At 40.6% G+C, this 19,650-nt stretch overlaps 1 protein-coding gene across 1 annotated transcript in view; it reads left to right on the top strand.

Moving 5' to 3' along the window:
* Positions 1 to 19,650, top strand: part of LOC126356066 (copine-8-like) — a 193,129-nt gene that overhangs the window by 39,787 nt on the left and 133,692 nt on the right. Inside the window, exons 3-4 of the mRNA XM_050006765.1 lie at positions 2,978 to 3,119; positions 9,962 to 10,087. Coding sequence (XP_049862722.1) covers positions 2,978 to 3,119; positions 9,962 to 10,087 — 268 coding nt within the window. The remainder of the gene's footprint in view (positions 1 to 2,977; positions 3,120 to 9,961; positions 10,088 to 19,650) is intronic.

Below are 19,650 nucleotides of genomic sequence, written 5' to 3'. Positions count from 1 at the left end.
ACTTTTCAACACATACATACAGAGTGTTTCAAAAATGACCGGTATATTTGAAACGGCAATACAAACTAAATGAGCAGCGATAGAAATACACCGTTTGTTGCAATATGCTTGGGACAACAGTACATTTTCAGGCAGACAAACTTTCGAAATTACAGTAGTTACAATTGTCAACAACAGATGGCGCTGCGGTCTGGGAAACTCTATAGTACGATATTTTCCACATATCCACCATGCATAGCAATAATATGGCGTAGTCTCTGAATGAAATTACCTGAAACCTTTGACAACGTGTCTGGCGGAATGGCTTCACATGCAGATGAGATGTAGTGCTTCAGCTGTTCAATTGTTTCTGAATTCTGGCGGTACACCTGGTCTTTCAAGTGTCCCCACCGAAAGAAGTCACAGGGGTTCATGTCTGGCGAATAGGGAGGCCAATACACGCCGCCTCCTGTATGTTTTGGATAGCCCAAAGCAATCACACGATCATCGAAATATTCATTCAGGAAATTAAAGACGTCGGCCGTGCGATGTGGCCGGGCACCATCTTGCATAAACCACTAGGTGTTCGCAGTGTCGTCTAAGGCAGTTTGTACCGCCACAAATTCACGAAGAATGTCCAGATAGCGTGATGCAGTAATCGTTTTGGATCTGAAAAATGGACCAATGATTCCTTTGGAAGAAATGGCGCCCCAGACCAGTACTTCTTGAGGATTCAGGGACGATGGGACTGCAACATGGGGCTTTTCGGTTCCCCATATGCGCCAGTTCTGTTTATTGACGAAGCCGTCCAGGTAAAAATAAGCTTTGTCAGTAAACCAAATGCTGCCCACAAGCATATTGCCGTCATCAGTCCTGTGCACTATATCGTTAGCGAATGTCTCTCGTGCAGCAATGGTAGCGGCGCTGAGGGGTTGCCGCGTTTGAATTTTGTATGGATAGAGGTGTAAACTCTGGTGCATGAGACGATACGTGGACGTTGGCGTCATTTGGACCACAGCTGCAACACGGCGAACGGAAACCCGAGGCCGCTGTTGGATCACCTGCTGCACTAGCTGCGCATTGCCCTCTGTGGTTGCCGTACGCGGTCGCCCTACCTTTCCAGCACATTCATCCGTCACGTTCCCAGTCCGTTGAAATTTTTCAAACAGATCCTTTATTGTATCGCTTTTCGGTCCTTTGGTTACAGTAAACCTCCGTTGAAAACTTTGTTTTGTTGCAACAACACTGTGTTCTAGGCGGTGGAATTCCAACACCAGAAAAATCCTCTGTTCTAAGGAATAAACCATGTTGTCCACAGCACACTTGCATGTTGTGAACAGCACACGCTTACAGCAGAAAGACGACGTACAGAATGGTGCACCCACAGACTGCGTTGTCTTCTATATCTTCCACATCACTTGCAGCACTATCTGTTGTTGAAAATTGTAACTACTGTAATTTTGAAAGTTTGTCTGCCTGAAAATGTACTGTTGTCCCAAGCATATTGCAACAAACGGTGTATTTCTATCGCTGCTCGTTTAGTTTTTATTGCCATTTCAAATACACCGGTCATTTTTGAAACACCCTGTATCTTTACAATGTTTGCTAATGATGTTTATATGTTTTTGGATAGCTTACAGGCTAAGTGATCTGTAGCCATGTGCCACTTGAGATTGATCTGGGTTGTGATTCTCACGAATTTTATCTACTTTTGCTTTGTTGTGATATCATACCCTGTGGATAATTTCATACTAAATATAGTTAGATATTTTTCATTGAAATACTGGACTATTTCATTTGTAACAGTGTTCTGCAGGACCACTACACTGTCCAATGCTTTGTCTTCGCACACAACACATTTGATGCTTTGTCTACATGCAGTACATATACTTTTTATAGAATTAGGAGAACAGTACTTCATACACGATTGTATATGCGCGATTGTATACCTGTCCCTTTTTCCCCCTAAGGTGAGTCTTTCCACTCCCGGGATTGGAATGACTCCTTACCCTCTCCCTTTAAACCCACATCCTTTCATCTTTCCCTCACCTTCCCTCTTTCCTGATGAAGCAACCTTGGGTTGCGAAAACTTGAATTTTGTGTGTGTGTTTGTGTTTGTTAGTGTCTCTATCAACATACCAACGCTTTCGTTTAGTAAGTAACATCATCTTTATTTTTAGATATATTTTTCCCACGTGGAATGTTTCCCTCTATTATATTCAAGTAAGAAATTGGTATGAATTGGATAACACTGCAGTAAGGAAACAAACCAAAAACATTTTATGTATGCTGGATGTGGAATTCCATGGCTGTTATTCACTTATTCATTTAAAATTAATTGGGCAAGACTACATTCAACTAGAAATACTTTTTAAGAAAGCAAACAGTGGAAAATTCAGGATGGAATCTAACAATGTTATGAAAAGGATAGTTGCTACTCACCATATAGCAAAGACGCTGAGTCGCAGATAGGCACAAGAAAAAGACTGTCACAAAACATTCTTTCAGCCAACAAGGCTTTTATGAAAACACACACACACACACACACACACACACACACACACACACACACACACACACACACCTACAGCCTCTGGCAGCTGAAGCCAGCTTTATTTTAATGTTATGACATTTAATAGGCCATTATGCCCATTTTCAGGTGACTATCCTTGTTTCACTGTGTGTCAGTATTGTCACCAGTATGTCATTTGCCCCTGTGCTGCTTAAGAATGTGTATGTAGTTTAATGCCAGTTTATGTGCTGTATCGATACATACATAATATACAAGAATGTGCTAACATGGTTTCAGTCGAAACCATAGCCACTGCATGATTTTTGTACACTTACACATTAGTTATAGTGAACAAAGTTTTGTTCCTATTTAATCCTTGTTCATTTTTGAGAGGAATCACAAAATGTTACAGGTTTTTTTCCACATTCAAAACATAAGACTTCCATAGATACTTAACAGTAACTAAATTTATTTCTATCAATTTAGGGACCTTTTGGACACCGATGTATTCTCAAAATCGGACCCAATGTGTGTCACTTACCTGAAGACGTATGAGACACAAGACTGGATTGAAGTGGGACGAACTGAGATGGTCAAGAATACATTAAACCCAGATTTTGTACGAAAGGTACTATAATGTTCTTGTTTTAGACCGACAAATCTCAACAGTTGTATGCCACACTTAGTCTGTAGTGAAGAATATCTTCAAGCAACTATAACAGTGATGTGAACTTCTTAAGAGTAAGTTTTTTGATTTTATTTACTACAACTGTTTTAACCATCATACTCATCTTCTTTCCTTCCTTATGATATATGGTATTCGTTAATTGTGAAAATCCATTCTAATTGAAACTTTATGTTAGAAGCTAATTGAGTTGTACAAACTGAACTGAGAGAGTCACTAGTTTTTTCTTTCATCTTCTGCCCCACTGTTTGGCCAAGTGATGTAGTCTTAGTTTCTTAATGCTAATGAATTTATTATTTCTGGTATTTGTCTGTTGCTATCTACTAAGTGGAAATATTTTGATGACTGAGTTTGTAATTTCACTTTGGACCATTATTTCCCGTAGGGAATATTTTGCAATGTAAATTTTGTACTAAAATTGTTCCTACACTATGATAAGTTTCGACCTGCTCAATCAACTCTGCTGAACTTTATGATCAGTTTATTACAGATGTGATCTTGCACTCAAAATATCATGTATGAGATCCAACACAAATTTGTGTTCATGCAAGCATGTTCAGTTAGTGATGACCACTTTCAAATTAGGATCCTGTGAATCCACATCACAGGTGTATGCATTTAGCTTTTAACTTGCCATGCTTGCCTGTTAGGCAGGCAAGCTGCCACACATTATCAGCAGAACAGGTGGGTTACTTTACTCCCATACAAACGAAGCTACGTCCAACCCAAGCAGGCTAATGGAATCTCGCTTGCCTGCCCATCCTCCTGCAGCACCACACTAAACAGCAATTTATTCTGTACACTTTCAGTGTAGTGTTGCAAGCAGCATTCCAAAGTTAATGAAAAGTCCTTTTTTACTCCTGTAGGGAATATGTTGCAATGTAAATTTTGTATCGCCATATAAGGCCCAATATAGCTATACAGGGTGTTACAAAAAGGTACTGCCAAACATTCAGGAAACATTCCTCACACAAAAATAAAGAAAAGATGTTATGTGGACATGTGTCCGGAAACACTTAATTTACATGTTAGAGCTCATTTTAGTTTTGTCAGTACGTACTATACTTCCTCGATTCACCGCCAGTTTCCCCAATTGAAGGAAGATAATGTTGACTTCGGTGCTTGTGTTGACATGCGACTCATTGCTCTACAGTACTATCATCAAGCACATCAGTGTGTAGCATCAACAGGTTAGTGTTCATCACGAACGTGGTTTTGCAGTCAGTGCAATGTTTACAAATGCAGAGTTGGCAGATGCCCATTTGATGTATGGATTAGCATGGGGCAATAGCCGTGGCGCGGTATGTTTGTATCGAGACAGATTTCCAGAACGAAGGTGTCCCGACAGGAAGACGTTCGAAGCAATTGATCGGCGTCTTAGGGAGCATGGAACATTCCAGCCTATGACTCGCGACTGGGGAAGACTTAGAACGTCGAGGACACCTGCAATGGACGAGGCAATTCTTAATGCAGTTGTCGATAACCCTAATGTCAACATCAGAGAGGTTGCTGCTGTCCAACGTAACGTTGACCACGTCACTGTAGGGAGAGTGCTACGGGAGAACCAGTTGTTTCCGTACCATGTACAGTGTGTGCAGGCACTATCAGCAGCTGATTGGCATCCACGTGTACACTTTTGCGAATGGTTCATCGAATAATGTGTCAATCCTCATTCCAGTACAAATGTTCTCTTTACGGATGAGCCTTCATTCCAACGTGATCAAATTGTAAATTTTCACAATCAACATGTGTGGGCTGACGAGAATCCGCACGCAATTGTGCAATCACCTCATTAACACAGATTTTCTGTGAACGTTTGGGCAGACATTGTTGGTGATGTCTTGATTGGGCCCTATGTTCTTCCACCTATGCTCAATGGAGCATGTTATCATGATTTCATACAGGATACTCTACCTGTGCTGCTAGAACATGTGCCTTTACAAGTACGACACAACATGTGGTTCATGCACGATGGAGCTACTGCACATTGCAGTCGAAGTGTTTGTACGCTTCTCAACAACAGATTCGGCGACCAATGGATTTGTAGAGGCGGACCAATTCCATGGCCTCCACGCTCTACTGACCTCAACCCTCTTGGCTTTTGTTTATGGGGGCATTTGAAAGCTCTTGTTTACGCAATCCCGGTACCAAATGTAGACTCTCTTCGTGCTCTTATTGTGGACGGCTGTGATACAATACGCCATTCTCCAGGGCTGCATCAGCGCATCAGGGATACCATGCGACAGAGGGTGGATGCATGTATCCTCACTAACGGAGGACATTTTGAACATTTCCTGTAACAAAGTGTTTGAAGTCACACTGGTACGTCCTGTTGCTGTGTGTTTCCATTCCATGATTAATGTGATTTGAAGAGAAGTAATAAAATGAGTTCTAACATGGAAAGTAAGCGTTTCCGGACACATGTCCACATAACATATTTTCTTTCTTTGTGTGTGAAGAATGTTTCCTGAAAGTTTGGCCGTACCTTTTTGTAACACCCTGTATTCATTTTGGTCCGTCCGGCTGGCCATGTGGTCCAATGCACTGCTTCGCGAGCGGGAAGGTGTGCCAATCCCCGGCACAAATCTGCCCGGCGGATTACTGTCGAGGTCCGGTGTGCCAGCCAGCCTGTGGATGGTTTTTTAGGCAGTTTTCCATCTGTCTCGGAAAGTGCATGCTGGTTCTCCTTATTCCACCTCAGTTACACTATGTCAGCAATTACTGTGCGATTTCTAGGTCCACAGTTCAATACATACATACATATTCATTTTGGGTCACTGTAGGCCAGAAAATGGTGGATTTTACTTGTCCTTTTTTTGTTTCGAGTGTTTTGGGCTTATTTATTTATATCCAAATGAATGGTCTTCTCTGCAACTTCACAACCTTTGACCTAGTAAACCTATTATTGGCTACTCTCAGTTCGAATCTTCATCAGGTCACATCAAATACATGTTTTTGTAGTAAGCACATCCAGTGTCTATTATACTGCAATGCCACCTAAGGTAAGGTTTTGGAAGTCTAGTTTCTGTAACCTTAGTATGTTATTTAAGCCATATATGACCACAGTTATACCAATTTTAATTACTTTCTCTAGAATGTGTTTTTTAGGTAAACTGAATTAATTCTAAGAGGCCAAAATAGTTCATTCTAAATTCCCCAAATGCATTTTAACGAACATTAAGTTCGTTTTTCATATTATGTTAATCTAATAAGTACTTGTTTGAAAGAACAAGCTTTTATTTCACACTGAGCTTTCTTCACACAATGTTGCATACCACCGGAATGTAGTTTTTAATACCCCCTCAACCCTTGTTTTTTCTATTTCATTAAATGTTTGCCCTAAATTTAGAAAGCCTGTATGCTGCTAGATAACCTTGAGTTCTTAGCACACATTCCAAAAAAACTTGTCAGTCACTAAGTGTTTGTCCTCTTCCAAAATATTTATGGAGTTAGGAAACAGCTGGTCAGATTTACGGATGCATCATAACATTTTCAAGATTTCTGAATGAGTGTTTAGTAATTTTTTACACAATTTGCATTACGAGACACCTACTAATTTATTTGAAAATGCCTCATAAACACACACAAACTTTTCTTCTGCTGAGCTTTGACTCTTTTACACGAATGGTATATATTCGATAATTCTTAATTTCTTCTCAGTCTCTTTTAAGTTTGGTTTGTTCATTTTGCAGCTCCCTCATTGTGATAAATGAGTTGCATTGAAACTAACTACCAAAACATACACCTGACTAGTCATGTTTCATTGACAGCAGAACCAGTTACCAGGTGCAGCAGGGTGAACAGGTCTCTTGAAGCTTGCCAGGCTTATCGAAACCCAAGTTGGCTCGCTTCAACGACTGGGCTCTAGTACCCTTGTACTCTTGTTTCTCTGGTGCAGAAAGTTGAGCTGCTTCAATCATTGCCGCAGAGCTAGGGGTAGACAGACTGGAAGGAGAATTTTTACACCTCTGGTCCGCATATGCCTACATTTGTTCCTTCGACTGTTCAGAACATATCTGCTTTTACTTTCTAAGAGGCTGTGCAAGAGCTTCACCATTTCTGCTTACCAGTGGAGCACAAGTGAGAACCTGTCTGTTTGAAAGTTCATTCATTGCCACCAAGGTGGTTGATTTTCAAGGAACCTCTCGCAGTCTACAGATGTAGTTAAACGAAGTCATTCACTAAGAGGTTGGGACGGAAAAAATCATTTTGTTTTATTGCCAATTTTGGTGTTACTTTGTGCCAATTTCAGTGTTCTTTGCCGAATCCTGATTTTTTTACTTTTATTTATTTATTTTGTACTAAATTCAAGGTTATTTTCTGATTATTTTGATGTTATTCTTTGGTATTTTCAGTGTTATTTTTTGCCAAATTCGATAAAATTATTCACCGAATTAGGTATTATTTTTGCCAAACGCAGTGCTACTTTCTTTCCTCCTCCTCCCCTCCCCCCTTCTAGATTCAGTGTTATTCTTTTTTTGTCAGATTTGGTCCTTTTTTTTTCTAAATTTTGTCATTTCTTGCCAGTCAATTGCTTCATGTCCTAATATAAATTTTTGTGTGTTTGTAGTGAAATCTAGTATTTTTATTGCCAAATTGGGTGGGTGTTTCGTTTTTTCCAATTTTGGTATTATTTGTTACATCACATCGTGATTTGTTATGGGAAATGAAATGCCATTTTTAGATTATACATAAACCCCAGCCTTTAGGGAAAAAAGGTAAAATGTAATTCAAACATTCAATAACCATCAGTTGGTAAACTTGTCCTCAGATTTACAGTATTCTTTTGTATGAGAAAAGGACAAATTTTATGATATTATGTAAAAATTACTGATTTTGCTTTATTTTGCAAAAACTGCCAGTTTTGCATTATTCTTCATGGTATCATTTTCACAAACTTTTTCACGTCCCCACTGATAGGTAGTATATATTTTGAACATAATGTAAAAAGCAGTTCAGGGTGGAAACGTGGTGGAATAAATAAATAGTTACCAATACTGGCATTTTATCAGGACATTTTCATCAATGTTCTGCAAGCCACCGTATGGTGCAGGGCAGAGGGTATCCTGTACCACTACTTGTCATTTCCTTTCCTGTTCCACTTGTAATTAGAGCAAGAGAAAAATGACTGCCTATATACTGCTGTCTTAACCCTAATTTCTCATGGATTAGCTTTGTGGTCCTCATGCACAATGTATTTTGGCAGCAGTAGAATCGTTCGGCAGTAAGCTTCAAATGCCGGTTCTGTAAATTTTCTCAATAGTGTTCTCAAAAAGAATGTCGGTTTCCCTCCAGAGATTCCCATTTGGGATCCCAAAGCACCTCCATAACACTTACGTGTTGTTCAAACCTTCTGGTAACAAATCTAGCAGCCCACTTCTGAATTGCTTCAATGTCTTCCTTCAATCCAACTTGGTATGTATCCCAAACACTCGAGTAGTACTCAAGAATAGGTCGCACCATCGTCCTATATGTGGTCTCCTTTACAGGTGAATCACTCTTTCCTAAAATTCTCCCAATAAACCAAAGTCGACCATTCACCTTCCGTACCAGAATTCTCACATGATCATTCTACCTCATATTGCTTTGCAATATTATGCCCAGATATTTAAATGACTTGACACTGTCAAGCAGGGCACCAGTAACACTGTATCCGAACATTACAGGTTTGATCTTCCTACTCACCTGCATTAACTTAAATTTTTCCACATTTAGAGCTATGTCGTCTTGCATCTTCCAACAATCACTCAATTTCAGCACCTTACTGTACACCATGGCATCATCAGCAAATAATCGCAGATTGCTGCCCAACCTGCCTGCCAAATAATTTATGTATGTACAACAGAGATTGACAGACGAGCAGTGCAGTAACAGACTGCAGAAAGAATTGTACAGTTGCAATTGCAGGTAGGAACCTGGAAGGCTTAAATGTCTCATCAACAACAAGACCATTAGAAAAAAGCTTCAGCTGAGATTGGACAAGGGTGGGGAAGGCAAACAACAATTTACTTTTCATAGGAACAAATGTGGCTTTCACCTTAAGCTACAGATGAAAACCACAAAAATTTAAATCTGGATGCCTTGGTTGAGACTTAAAACCTGTCCCTTACAGATTTCAGTCTTAAGCCTTATCTGCTGCAGTACACTTTTTGTTGATTGCTGTGGAAGTGTGCTACTGGTTCTTGAAACTTGAGCTTCTTGCAACATATCAGACCTTCAAGGAACTTACGGAAATTCAGCCAGATAATATCCTCAGGAACCACCTATATTCCAAATGTGAACGCATTGTCATTATCAAGTCACATATGCGAGAGTTTACTGTGTGTGATTCAGTGATTATAACAGAAGATATTGTGCAATGGAGAATGTATCTGTTACAAAAGTTGAATAAGAATACTTTGAAAATCTCTCCTTCTACCCCCCATCTCACCTCCTCTGCACACCCGTTTCTAGTTAATACAGCAAAAGACTGTCAAGTAATGTAATGATTAAATAATGAGTAACAAGATTAATAGTGTACTTTTATTATTGGCATTTAATTTTCATTAAATTTCTGTGATATCCAACGGTATGGAACTGGCATGGTGGTGGTGGTCCCATGTGTGTGTCATACATAGGGATATTAACTGAGCTTAGACTGGGAGCATTAATGAGAAAGAATGAATTTTCTTCCAATTTATTTATTTTGTTTTTGTTGTGAATGATAATTTAACGAACTTAACAAAAATTATAATAAGGTTTCTTCATAGTATGAAAGTTACTACTACTGTTGTTTTATATCACAGGTACATTTGACATACAGATTTGAGGAACAACAGTGGCTGAAGTTCGCTGTGTACGATATTGATACAGAATCACCCGACCTTGGAGAACATGATTTCTTAGGAGAATGTGAATGCACTCTAGGCCAGGTAAGGCAGTTATTTTTACTGGCTTGTCTAACTGCTAAGTGGATTTCTGGATGATTTAACTGAAGACGAGCAACAAAATTGAATCTTTGTAATAAATCAAAAGAGTCTGATAAAACTACTCTCTCTTCCTTCTGGTGGTAGTGCTGTAACACATGACCTATCTGAGCATAGTGCATGAAATAGGGGTTCCTTTGACATAGTGTATTTTCATTCATTGTGTGTGAACTGTACTGTTTGCTGGATTTTATGAGCATGGTCCATTTGTAGCTAGATAGAAAATTTCTCCCATTGGTCATCTGTCAGGATAGTTACTTAATGATGGGTTTAAGGGGCAAATTTTGCGCATGAAGCAATTGACTGGTTGTTACATCATGAAGATCAGTCATGTCAGTATAAGTACTGGTAATAGCAAAATGTGGCAGCTTCTTTCATTTACAAATTATAAACAGTGGTAAGTCATGCTTTGATGGAGCACATAGGAATGAGATGGCTACTCCGGGTAGCAGATGAACACTTATTACACATTATGCCTGTTGACACCAAGTCACCTGCCTGTCTTTGGGTTTGTATGCCATTCTGGATCTAATGAGTTTATTTTGCATTCTTTCCACGTATAATTCCTCCTGACAATGCCTAATTGTTTTAAATAAACAAATATTTCCTTGTGAACAGCAATGAGCCATTGACTGCTGGGCCTACTCAAATGATGTAATGGTAATATACTGGCTAAAAAAAAGGATAATTTTAATAGGAAATAGGAGGCAATGAAACTTAGTGACATACAAACAGTAGCTCTGCAGAACCGCTTGGCAGTTTTCTCTTTCACTAAATGAATTTTATTTCTGACAAGCATTGTCTCTGCTCGTCACATGTGTTACTTTGACCACGCCCCATTTCCTACAGTATTTGTGTCGCTCTCAGATGTTTGACCAGTCAGTCGGCAAGACTCAGCAAAGGAGTGCCTCTGAGGACATCCAGTGCAGTCCTGGATGAAATGCCAGGAACAGTAGAGTTTCTAGGACCATGACCTCGCATCTTGAAAGGCTTATCAGCAGTTATGCCGTCCAGTCATGAAAGCCTTCATTCTATGATTTAAAAAATTTAGAAAGCTGCTAGTGAGGTTATGGGTGAGCAGAAGGTACCAACCCACAATTAAAACAGAGAAATAAACTGTAAAATAGCCACAATATACAACCTATTAATGTAAGAAAACATGGAGCAGAACAGTGCTGACAATAAAACAGTCAATTGAAAACAGTGTAATTATCCAAGCAGAACAGAGATTTCGTTTTAATATATCTCCTCTAACCAGCATGTGACTAACTGTAAGCCTTTAAACAAATAGCTTAAAACATTAGATTATTAAAACCAGTCTAGCTCTGAAACAGAAATATTAAAAGCATTTACAATAAAACCAGTGGAACTAACTGATAGCTCAGCATGCAGAACTGTTTTAGAAATCATTTCTTTTCGTTATTAATACAACAGGAAGTGTAATAGCTAGTGATTGTGCAGTACACTGCTTATATTAAATGACAGTGCCTTGTAATCCCTTTGAAGAGAAATCATGACAATATGTCTGATGAATTTTTATTTATTTTAATAAAAAAAATTTAAACGATTGTATCTGGCTATATTAGAAACATGTTTATGCATCCAACACGCGATGCTCACCTTTATGAATGTGACTTTACAAACACACTTAGAATAGTTCCAAAACCTGTACCAATCATCAAAGACCGACATGCTGCAGATTGTAAGTGATGTCAAGTCAGTGCACACATTGATGGGTACACCAGCGGGCACTTCCTTCACTCGCTAGACATCATCTGTATCACACAAATCGTCAAATGATGCCAGATACACAGATCTATATCATTGTTAGAACAGATTAACCCTGAAAGTAGTAGTCTGTGGAACTTTACCACTACACCTGACAGGCTTGTAGTAGCTACAGTCAAAATTGTCACTATGTAACTTGCAGACATACAATCTCACTGTGGCACCACTAAACACAAGCTTAAACTCACAATAGCACAATAGCCAACTGAAGTCACTGGGGTTTAGCCATCAGATGGCCGGCTTAGACTGCAGGCAAGAGCCATGCTGCCTGTGACACGAAATCATATCATCTTCATGGAGCCACTGCAACGCTCAATTTTCGTATGGAAAGATATAACTGCTACTTGATTGTATGATATGTTTTATTACAGATTCAGGTTTTAACTGTAGGTCATTATCAAGTGTTACAAATGTCAAAAATCATCTGACTTATGTGGAACCCAAGTCGTCATTAAAATATATATCGTTGGGTATATAAGTCTGATGATTCATCAGTAAAAGTGAGAACATTTTTGTGATGTGTTAATTGGCTGGTGACATGCATAATTTAATATGATAAGGCTGTGAAATAAAATGAATGACCAAGTCACAGGTTAAGACTTCATTTCGCTATGTCTCAGCAGCAGCCAACATAAACATAAGGTGCTGTTGAGACACAGTGAAACGAATTCTAAATCTGTGATTTGGTCATCCATTTTATTTCACAGCCTTATTATGTAAATAAGTCATTCACATCAGCAGCCAGTTAACATGTCATAAAAATATTCTCGCTTTCACTTATGAGACATCAGGTTTATATGAACACGAGTGAGATGATTTTTGGTTTTGAAACTCTTGATAATGGCCTAAAGCTGAAATCTGGATTGTCTAATAAAGCATATCATACAGTCTAATGGTGGTTATATCTTTCTGTATGTTTTATATGACTGTAGCACCACATCAAGGAAAAATCGTCAGTGGTTCAACTTTACTGTTTTATTTAAAAGCAGTTGTCACAGAGCACACAAATATGGGAATCTGATCACAAAAATATAGTAAAGTAAATTGTTCTTAAAAGGTACCACCTACAGATCTGTGAATTTCTGTGGGCTGAGATTTGAGGAGATCAGGAAAATACATACAAAACAGTAACAAAAATGGAGGCAATCTTCTTGAAAGAGTACATCTGTGAAAGCAAAACCTGTTGCTTGTTACATTCAGTCCTGTGTTGTTCCACCCCTTGGGGATAATGTGCTTGAATGCTCCTCAGTATGCTGTCCATGAGGTGATGTAGGCATTGGCATTCACCTGCCCCATTCCTTGATAGAGGCCCTCCTAATGTCATGCAATGTGTGAAAATGATTAGTGCAATGACATGCTGCAAGTTTCAACCGGTCTCAAGCATTCCCAAATAGGTTTATGTGGGCTTACACTGCAGGCTATTCTATTCAGTTGATTTCTGATTCCTGGAGTAAGGTATTCATGATGTGAGCCAAGTTTGCTCATGTATTATCATCTTGAAAGATAAATTCATTGACAAAATGTTGACTGTAGGACATGTCAGTGGGCTGGTGGGTCCTGCCCTGAGACTGAAAACCCTCAAAGTACCCTCAGTAATAATGAGAAGAATCTGACATCAATACGTGTTACTGACCAGAGTATGACTGACTCACGTTATTCATTGAACTGATGGGACCAAGTGCTGCCTGAGATGTGCCTTGGGACTTCACATTCACACTCTTCTTTGAAGATCATCAGGTGCTGTATGAACATGCATTTGTTAGTGAACCTCCATTTATCCAGTTTCTAATCCAGATGTGCCTTGTCCACTTCATTTACACACCATGCTGCTGCTCAGAGAGGGATGGAAGGGGGGGAGGGTTATACCATTGTTCATAATGGTTGTAATACCTATTTCTACCTCTACATCTACATTTATACTCCGCAAGCCACCCAATAGTGTGTGACGGAGGGAACTTTACGTGCCACTGTCATTACCTCCCTTTTCTGTTCCAGTCGCGTATGGTTCGTGGGAAAAACGACTGTCTGAAAGCCTCTGTGCGCGCTTGAATCTCTCTAATTTTACATTCGTGATCTCCTCGGGAGGTATAAGTAGGGGGAAGCAATATATTCGATACGTTATCCAGAAACGCACCCTCTCGAAACCTGGCGAGCAAGCTACACTGCGATGCAGAGCGCCTCTCTTGCAGAGTCTGCCACTTGAGTTTACTAAACATCTCCGTAACGCTATCACGGATACCAAATAACCCTGTGACGAAACGCGCCGCTCTTCTTTGGATCTTCTCTATCTCCTCCGTCAACCCGATCTGGTACGGATCCCACACTGATGAGCAATACTCAAGTATAGGTCAAACGAGTGTTTTGTAAGCCACCTCCTTTGTTGATGGACTACATTTTCTAAGCACTCTCCCAATGAATCTCAACCTGGTACCCGCCTTACCAACAATTAATTTTATATGATCATTCCACTTCAAATCGTTCCGCACGCATACTCCCAGATATTTTACAGAAGTAACTGCTACCCGTGTTTGTTCCGCTATCATATAATCATACAATAAAGGATCCTTCTTTCTATGTATTCGCAATACATTACATTTGTCTATGTTTTGGGTCAGATGCCACTCCCTGCACCAAGTGCCTATCCACTGCAGATCTTCCTGCATTTCGCTACAATTTTCAAATGCTGCAACTTCTCTGTATACAACATCATCATCCGCGAAAAGCCGCATGGAACTTCCGATATTATCTATTAGGTTATTTATATATATTGTGAAAAGCAATGGTCCCATAACACTCCCCTGTGGCACACCAGAGGTTACTTTAACGTCTCTAGACATCTCACCATTGATAACAACATGCTGTGTTCTGTTTGCTAAAAACTCTTCAATCCAGCCACACAGCTGGTCTGATATTCCGTAGGCTGTTATTTTGTTTATCAGGCGACAGTGCGGAACTGTATCGAACGCCTTCCGGAAATCAAGGAAAATAGCATCTACCTGGGAGCCTGTATCTAATATTTTCTGGGTCTCATGAACAAATAAAGCGAGTTGGGTCTCACACGATCGCTGTTTCCGGAATCCATGTTGATTCCTACAGAGTAGATTCTGGGTTTCCAAAAACAACATGATACTCGAGCAAAAAACATGTTCTAAAATTCTACAACAGATCGACGTCAGAGATATAGGTCTATAGTTTCGCGCATCTGCTCGACGACCCTTCTTGAAGACTGGGACTACCTGTGCTCTTTTCCAATCATTTGGAACCTTCCGTTCCTCTAGAGACTTGCGGTATACGGCTGTTAGAAGGGGGGGCAAGTTCTTTCGCGTACTCTGTGTAGAATCGAATTGGTATCCCGTCAGGTCCAGTGGACTTTCCTCTTTTGAGTGATTGCAGTTGCTTTTCTTTTCCTTGGACACTTATTTCGATGTCAGCCATTTTTTTGTTTGTGCGAGGATTTAGAGAAGGAACTGCAGTGCGGTCTTCCTCTGTGAAACAGCTTTGGAAAAAGATGTTTAGTATTTCAGCTTTACGTATGTCATCCTCTGTTTCAATGCCATCATCATCCCGGAGTGTCTGGATATGCTGTTTCGAGCCACTTACTGATTTAACGTAAGACCAGAACTCCCTAAGATTTTCTGTCAAGTCGTTACATAGAATTTTACTTTTGAATTCACTGAACGCTTCACGCATAGCCCTCCTTATGCTAACTTTGACATCGTTTAGCTTCTGTTTGTCTGAGAGGTTTTGGCTGCGTTTAAACTTGGAGTGAAGCTCTCTTTGCTTTCGCAGTAGTTTTCTAACTTTGTTGTTGAACCACGGTGGGTTTTTCTCGTCCCTCAAATTTTACTCGGCACGTACCTGTCTAAAACGCATTTTACAATTGCCTTAAACTTTTTCCATAAACACTCAACATTGTCAGTGTCGGAACAGAAATTTTCATTTTGATCTGTTAGGTAGTCTGAAATCTGCCTTCTATTACTCTTGCTAAACAGATAAACCTTCCTCCTTTTTTTATAATCCTATTAACTTCCATATTCATGGATGCTGCAACGGCCTTATGATCACTGATTCCCTGTTCTGCACTTACAGAATCGAAAAGTTCGGGTCTATTTGTTATCAGTAGGTCCAAGACATTATCTCCACGAGTCGGTTCTCTGTTTAATTGCTCGAGGTAATTTTCGGATAGTGCATTCAGTATAATGTCACTCGATGCTCTGTTCCTACCACCCGTCCTAAACATTTGCGTGTCCCAGTCTATATCTGGTAAATTGAAATCTCCACCTATGACTATAATATGCTGAGAAAATTTATGTGAAATGTATTCCAAATTTTCTCTCAGTTGTTCTGCCACTAATGCTGCTGAGTCGGGAGGTCGGTATAAGGAGCCAATTATCAACCTAGCTCGGTTGTTGAGTGTAACCTCCATTCATAATATTCCACAGGACTATCCACTTCTACTTCATTACAGGATAAACTACTACTAACATCGACCAACACGCCACCACCGGTTGCATGTAATCTATCCTTTCTAAACACCATCTGTGCCTTTGTAAAAATTTCAGCAGAATTTATCTCTGGCTTCAGCCACTTTCTGTACCTACAACGATTTCAGCTTTGGTGCTTTCTATCAGTGCTTGAAGTCCTGGTACTTTACCAATGCAGCTTCGACATTTTACAATAACAATACCGATTGCTGCTTGGTCCCCGTATGTCCTGACTTTGCCCCGCACCCTTTGAGGCTGTTGCCCTTTCTGTACTTGCCCAAGGCCATCTAACCTAAAAAACCGCCCAGTCCACGCCACACAACCCCTGCTACCCGTGTAGCCGCTTGCTGTGTGTAGTGGACTCCTGACGTATCCAGTGGAACCCGAAACCCCACCACCCTATGGTGCAAGTCGAGGAATCTGCAGCCCACATGGTCGCAGAACCGTCTCAGCCTCTGATTCAGACCCTCCACTCGGCTCTGTACCAAAGGTCCGCAGTCAGTCCTGTCGACGATGCTGCAGATGGTGAGCTCTGCTTTCATCCCCCCAGCAAGACTGGCAGTCTTCACCAAATCAGATAGCCACCGGAAGCCAGAGAGGATTTCCTCCGATCCATAGCGAAACACATCATTGGTGCCGACATGAGCGACCACCTGCAGATGGGTACACCCTGTACCCTTCATGGCATCCGGAAGGACCCTTTCCACATCTGGAATGACTTCCCCCGGTATGCACACGGAATGCACATTGGTTTTCTTTCCCCTCTCTTGCTGCCATATCCCTAAGGGCCCCATTATGCGCCTGACGTTGGGGCTCCCAACTACCAGTAAGCCCACCCTCTGCGACTGCCCGAATCTTGCAGACTGAGGGGCAACCTCTGGAACAGGACAAGCGGCCATCTCCGGCCGAAGAACAGTATCAGCCGGAGACAGAGCCTGAAACTGGTTCGTCAGACAAACTGGAGAGGCCTTTCGTTCAGCCCTCCGGAATGTTTTTTGCCCCCTGCCACACCTAGAGACGACCTCCCACTCTACCACAGGTGAGGGATCAGCCTCAATGTGGGCAGTATCCCGGGCAGCCACAGTCGTAGTCCGATTGGGGGATGTGTGGGACGAGCTGGCCGTCCCTGACAAACCCCCATCCAGACTCCCACAGTGGTGCCCATTGGCAACAGCCTCAAGCTGTGTGACCGAAGCCAACACTGCCTGAAGCTGGGAGCGAAGGGATGCCAACTCAGCCTGCATCCGAACACAGCAGTTGCAGTCCCTAGTCATGCTAAAAACTGTTGTGTAAAGAACGTCTGAATTAATCTACAGAGATCACAAACAAATCGACACAAAATTTAAACGGTTATTAAAATACAAGATTGCCTAGTAAATGCAGTAATGTTGCTACTTGCGCACTGCTGACACATTGCTTGGCGGCGGAAGGAGACTACGCGATTTTACACTATTCAGGTACTAAAACACAATGCTACAACTCTCAAATACTATAATACGCCTGAAATGTATGAATTAAACAATGCAAGTACCAAAAACACGCAAAGAAATTAAGAATTAAACTATGTAACAAATGAGTGAGCTAGGAGTATATAACTTGCTGCTGCAGCTGCTTATCCAACGGTGGCAGGGAGCACACTGACTGTGACCAACCGACACTGGCCGTTCAAAACAAAAACAGAAGACAGACGACTATGCGAATTTACACTGTTCAGGTACTAAAACGCGATGCTACAACTCTCAAATACTATAATACGCCTGAAATTTATGAATTAAACAATGCAAGTACCAAAAACACACAAAGGAATTAATAATTAAACTATGTAAATGAGTGAGCTAGGAGTATGCGACTTGCTGCTGCTGCTTATCCAACGGCGGCAGGGATCCTGTGGAGATGGTTTTGTACTGTCTCAGCCAACACAACCCTCCCATATGCCTCCAAAATGGTGTACTGCAGTTCTGTTTCATTTTCCTTGGAATACCCACAAGCCATGTTTTGTCGGTAGTGGTATTACCTTTGTTGTTGACTGTGGGTGATTGCTAAGAGACAGATCTTCTCTCTCTCTCTCTCTCTCTCTCTCTCTCTCTCTCTCTCTCTCTCTCTCTCTATCTCTCTGTTTTTTTTTTTTTTTTTTTTTTTTGTTTTTTTTTTTAAATGGGAAAATAAGCCAACCTAGTTTTAAGTCCAGTTGTATGAGCTGGACAGAAATAGTGCGTCACCTTAGCAGTTGAATGTGTGCAAGATTTCAGTACTGTTTAAACCAATTCAGTGGGCAATGTTTGGTGCTTACAAGCTTTCTTGTCATAAAGTAACAGCAGGCACACTATCTGATCTTGAAGTGGCTCTTTGAGATCTGTTGGTAGACTCGACAGTGTATACAAGCTGCATTGTACTGTCCATGATTGGAAACACAGGATGCACTATTGAATTGCACTGTAGGTGCAGGTTTAATTTACGCCCATTTCACAGGTAATTGTACACTGTGATTTTTTGTTATCAAGCAAATATTGAGAATGCAGCTATGCAAGTGAAGTTACCATCACATCTCAGCAGCCATTTAGTATTGGCATATAGGCCTCAGATTACACTGTGTCTCCCTGGTACTACAGCTTATGTCATATCACACCACGTGATACTAGTAGAGTTCTGGAGCAAATGTCTATCAATCCCATCAGACATGATAGGTGATACTACACTATAGATATGCCTGTCTACACTTACACAAAGTGGATTCACTGCAAGCTGTGAAAAACAGGGCATCTCCATGTGGCAAGTCACGTGAGCTTGTCAACAAATGATTTAAGGCCAAGTGGCACTATGCACAACACCTGGATTTTTCATGTTATAACTGGACCTGTTTGGAATCTGAGTAAAATGGTGTCTTCCTGCCACAACTAACTTCTACTTTGGCAGATTGATATTCCATTCAGCTAAGGGATAGTTTGTCACCTTGTCTACAAATGATTTCCAGCGTGGTACAGTTGATTGTTTTCATTTGTAGTCCTGGGATTACAGATCAGTTACATGCATGAACAACTAAAAGGTAGTCATTCCACTTAAGGATGTTAAAAATATTGTGTTTGTAATTTTGGCATTTTTATCTTTCTTGGGCACTATGAAACCAAACGGTCACCAGATAAAGTACAGTAGAGTTAAAAATAAAGTTATGGAACTGTACAACTGAAAAAAAATAAGGGTACTTAGTCAGATGTTAAAGCCCATTCTACAACATTAAGT

Source organism: Schistocerca gregaria, chromosome 3 (assembly GCF_023897955.1).
Source record: "Schistocerca gregaria isolate iqSchGreg1 chromosome 3, iqSchGreg1.2, whole genome shotgun sequence".
Taxonomy (NCBI): domain Eukaryota; kingdom Metazoa; phylum Arthropoda; class Insecta; order Orthoptera; family Acrididae; genus Schistocerca; species Schistocerca gregaria.
Note: the sequence above shows the minus strand (reverse complement) of the source record. Positions and strands in the feature narration are given on the sequence as shown.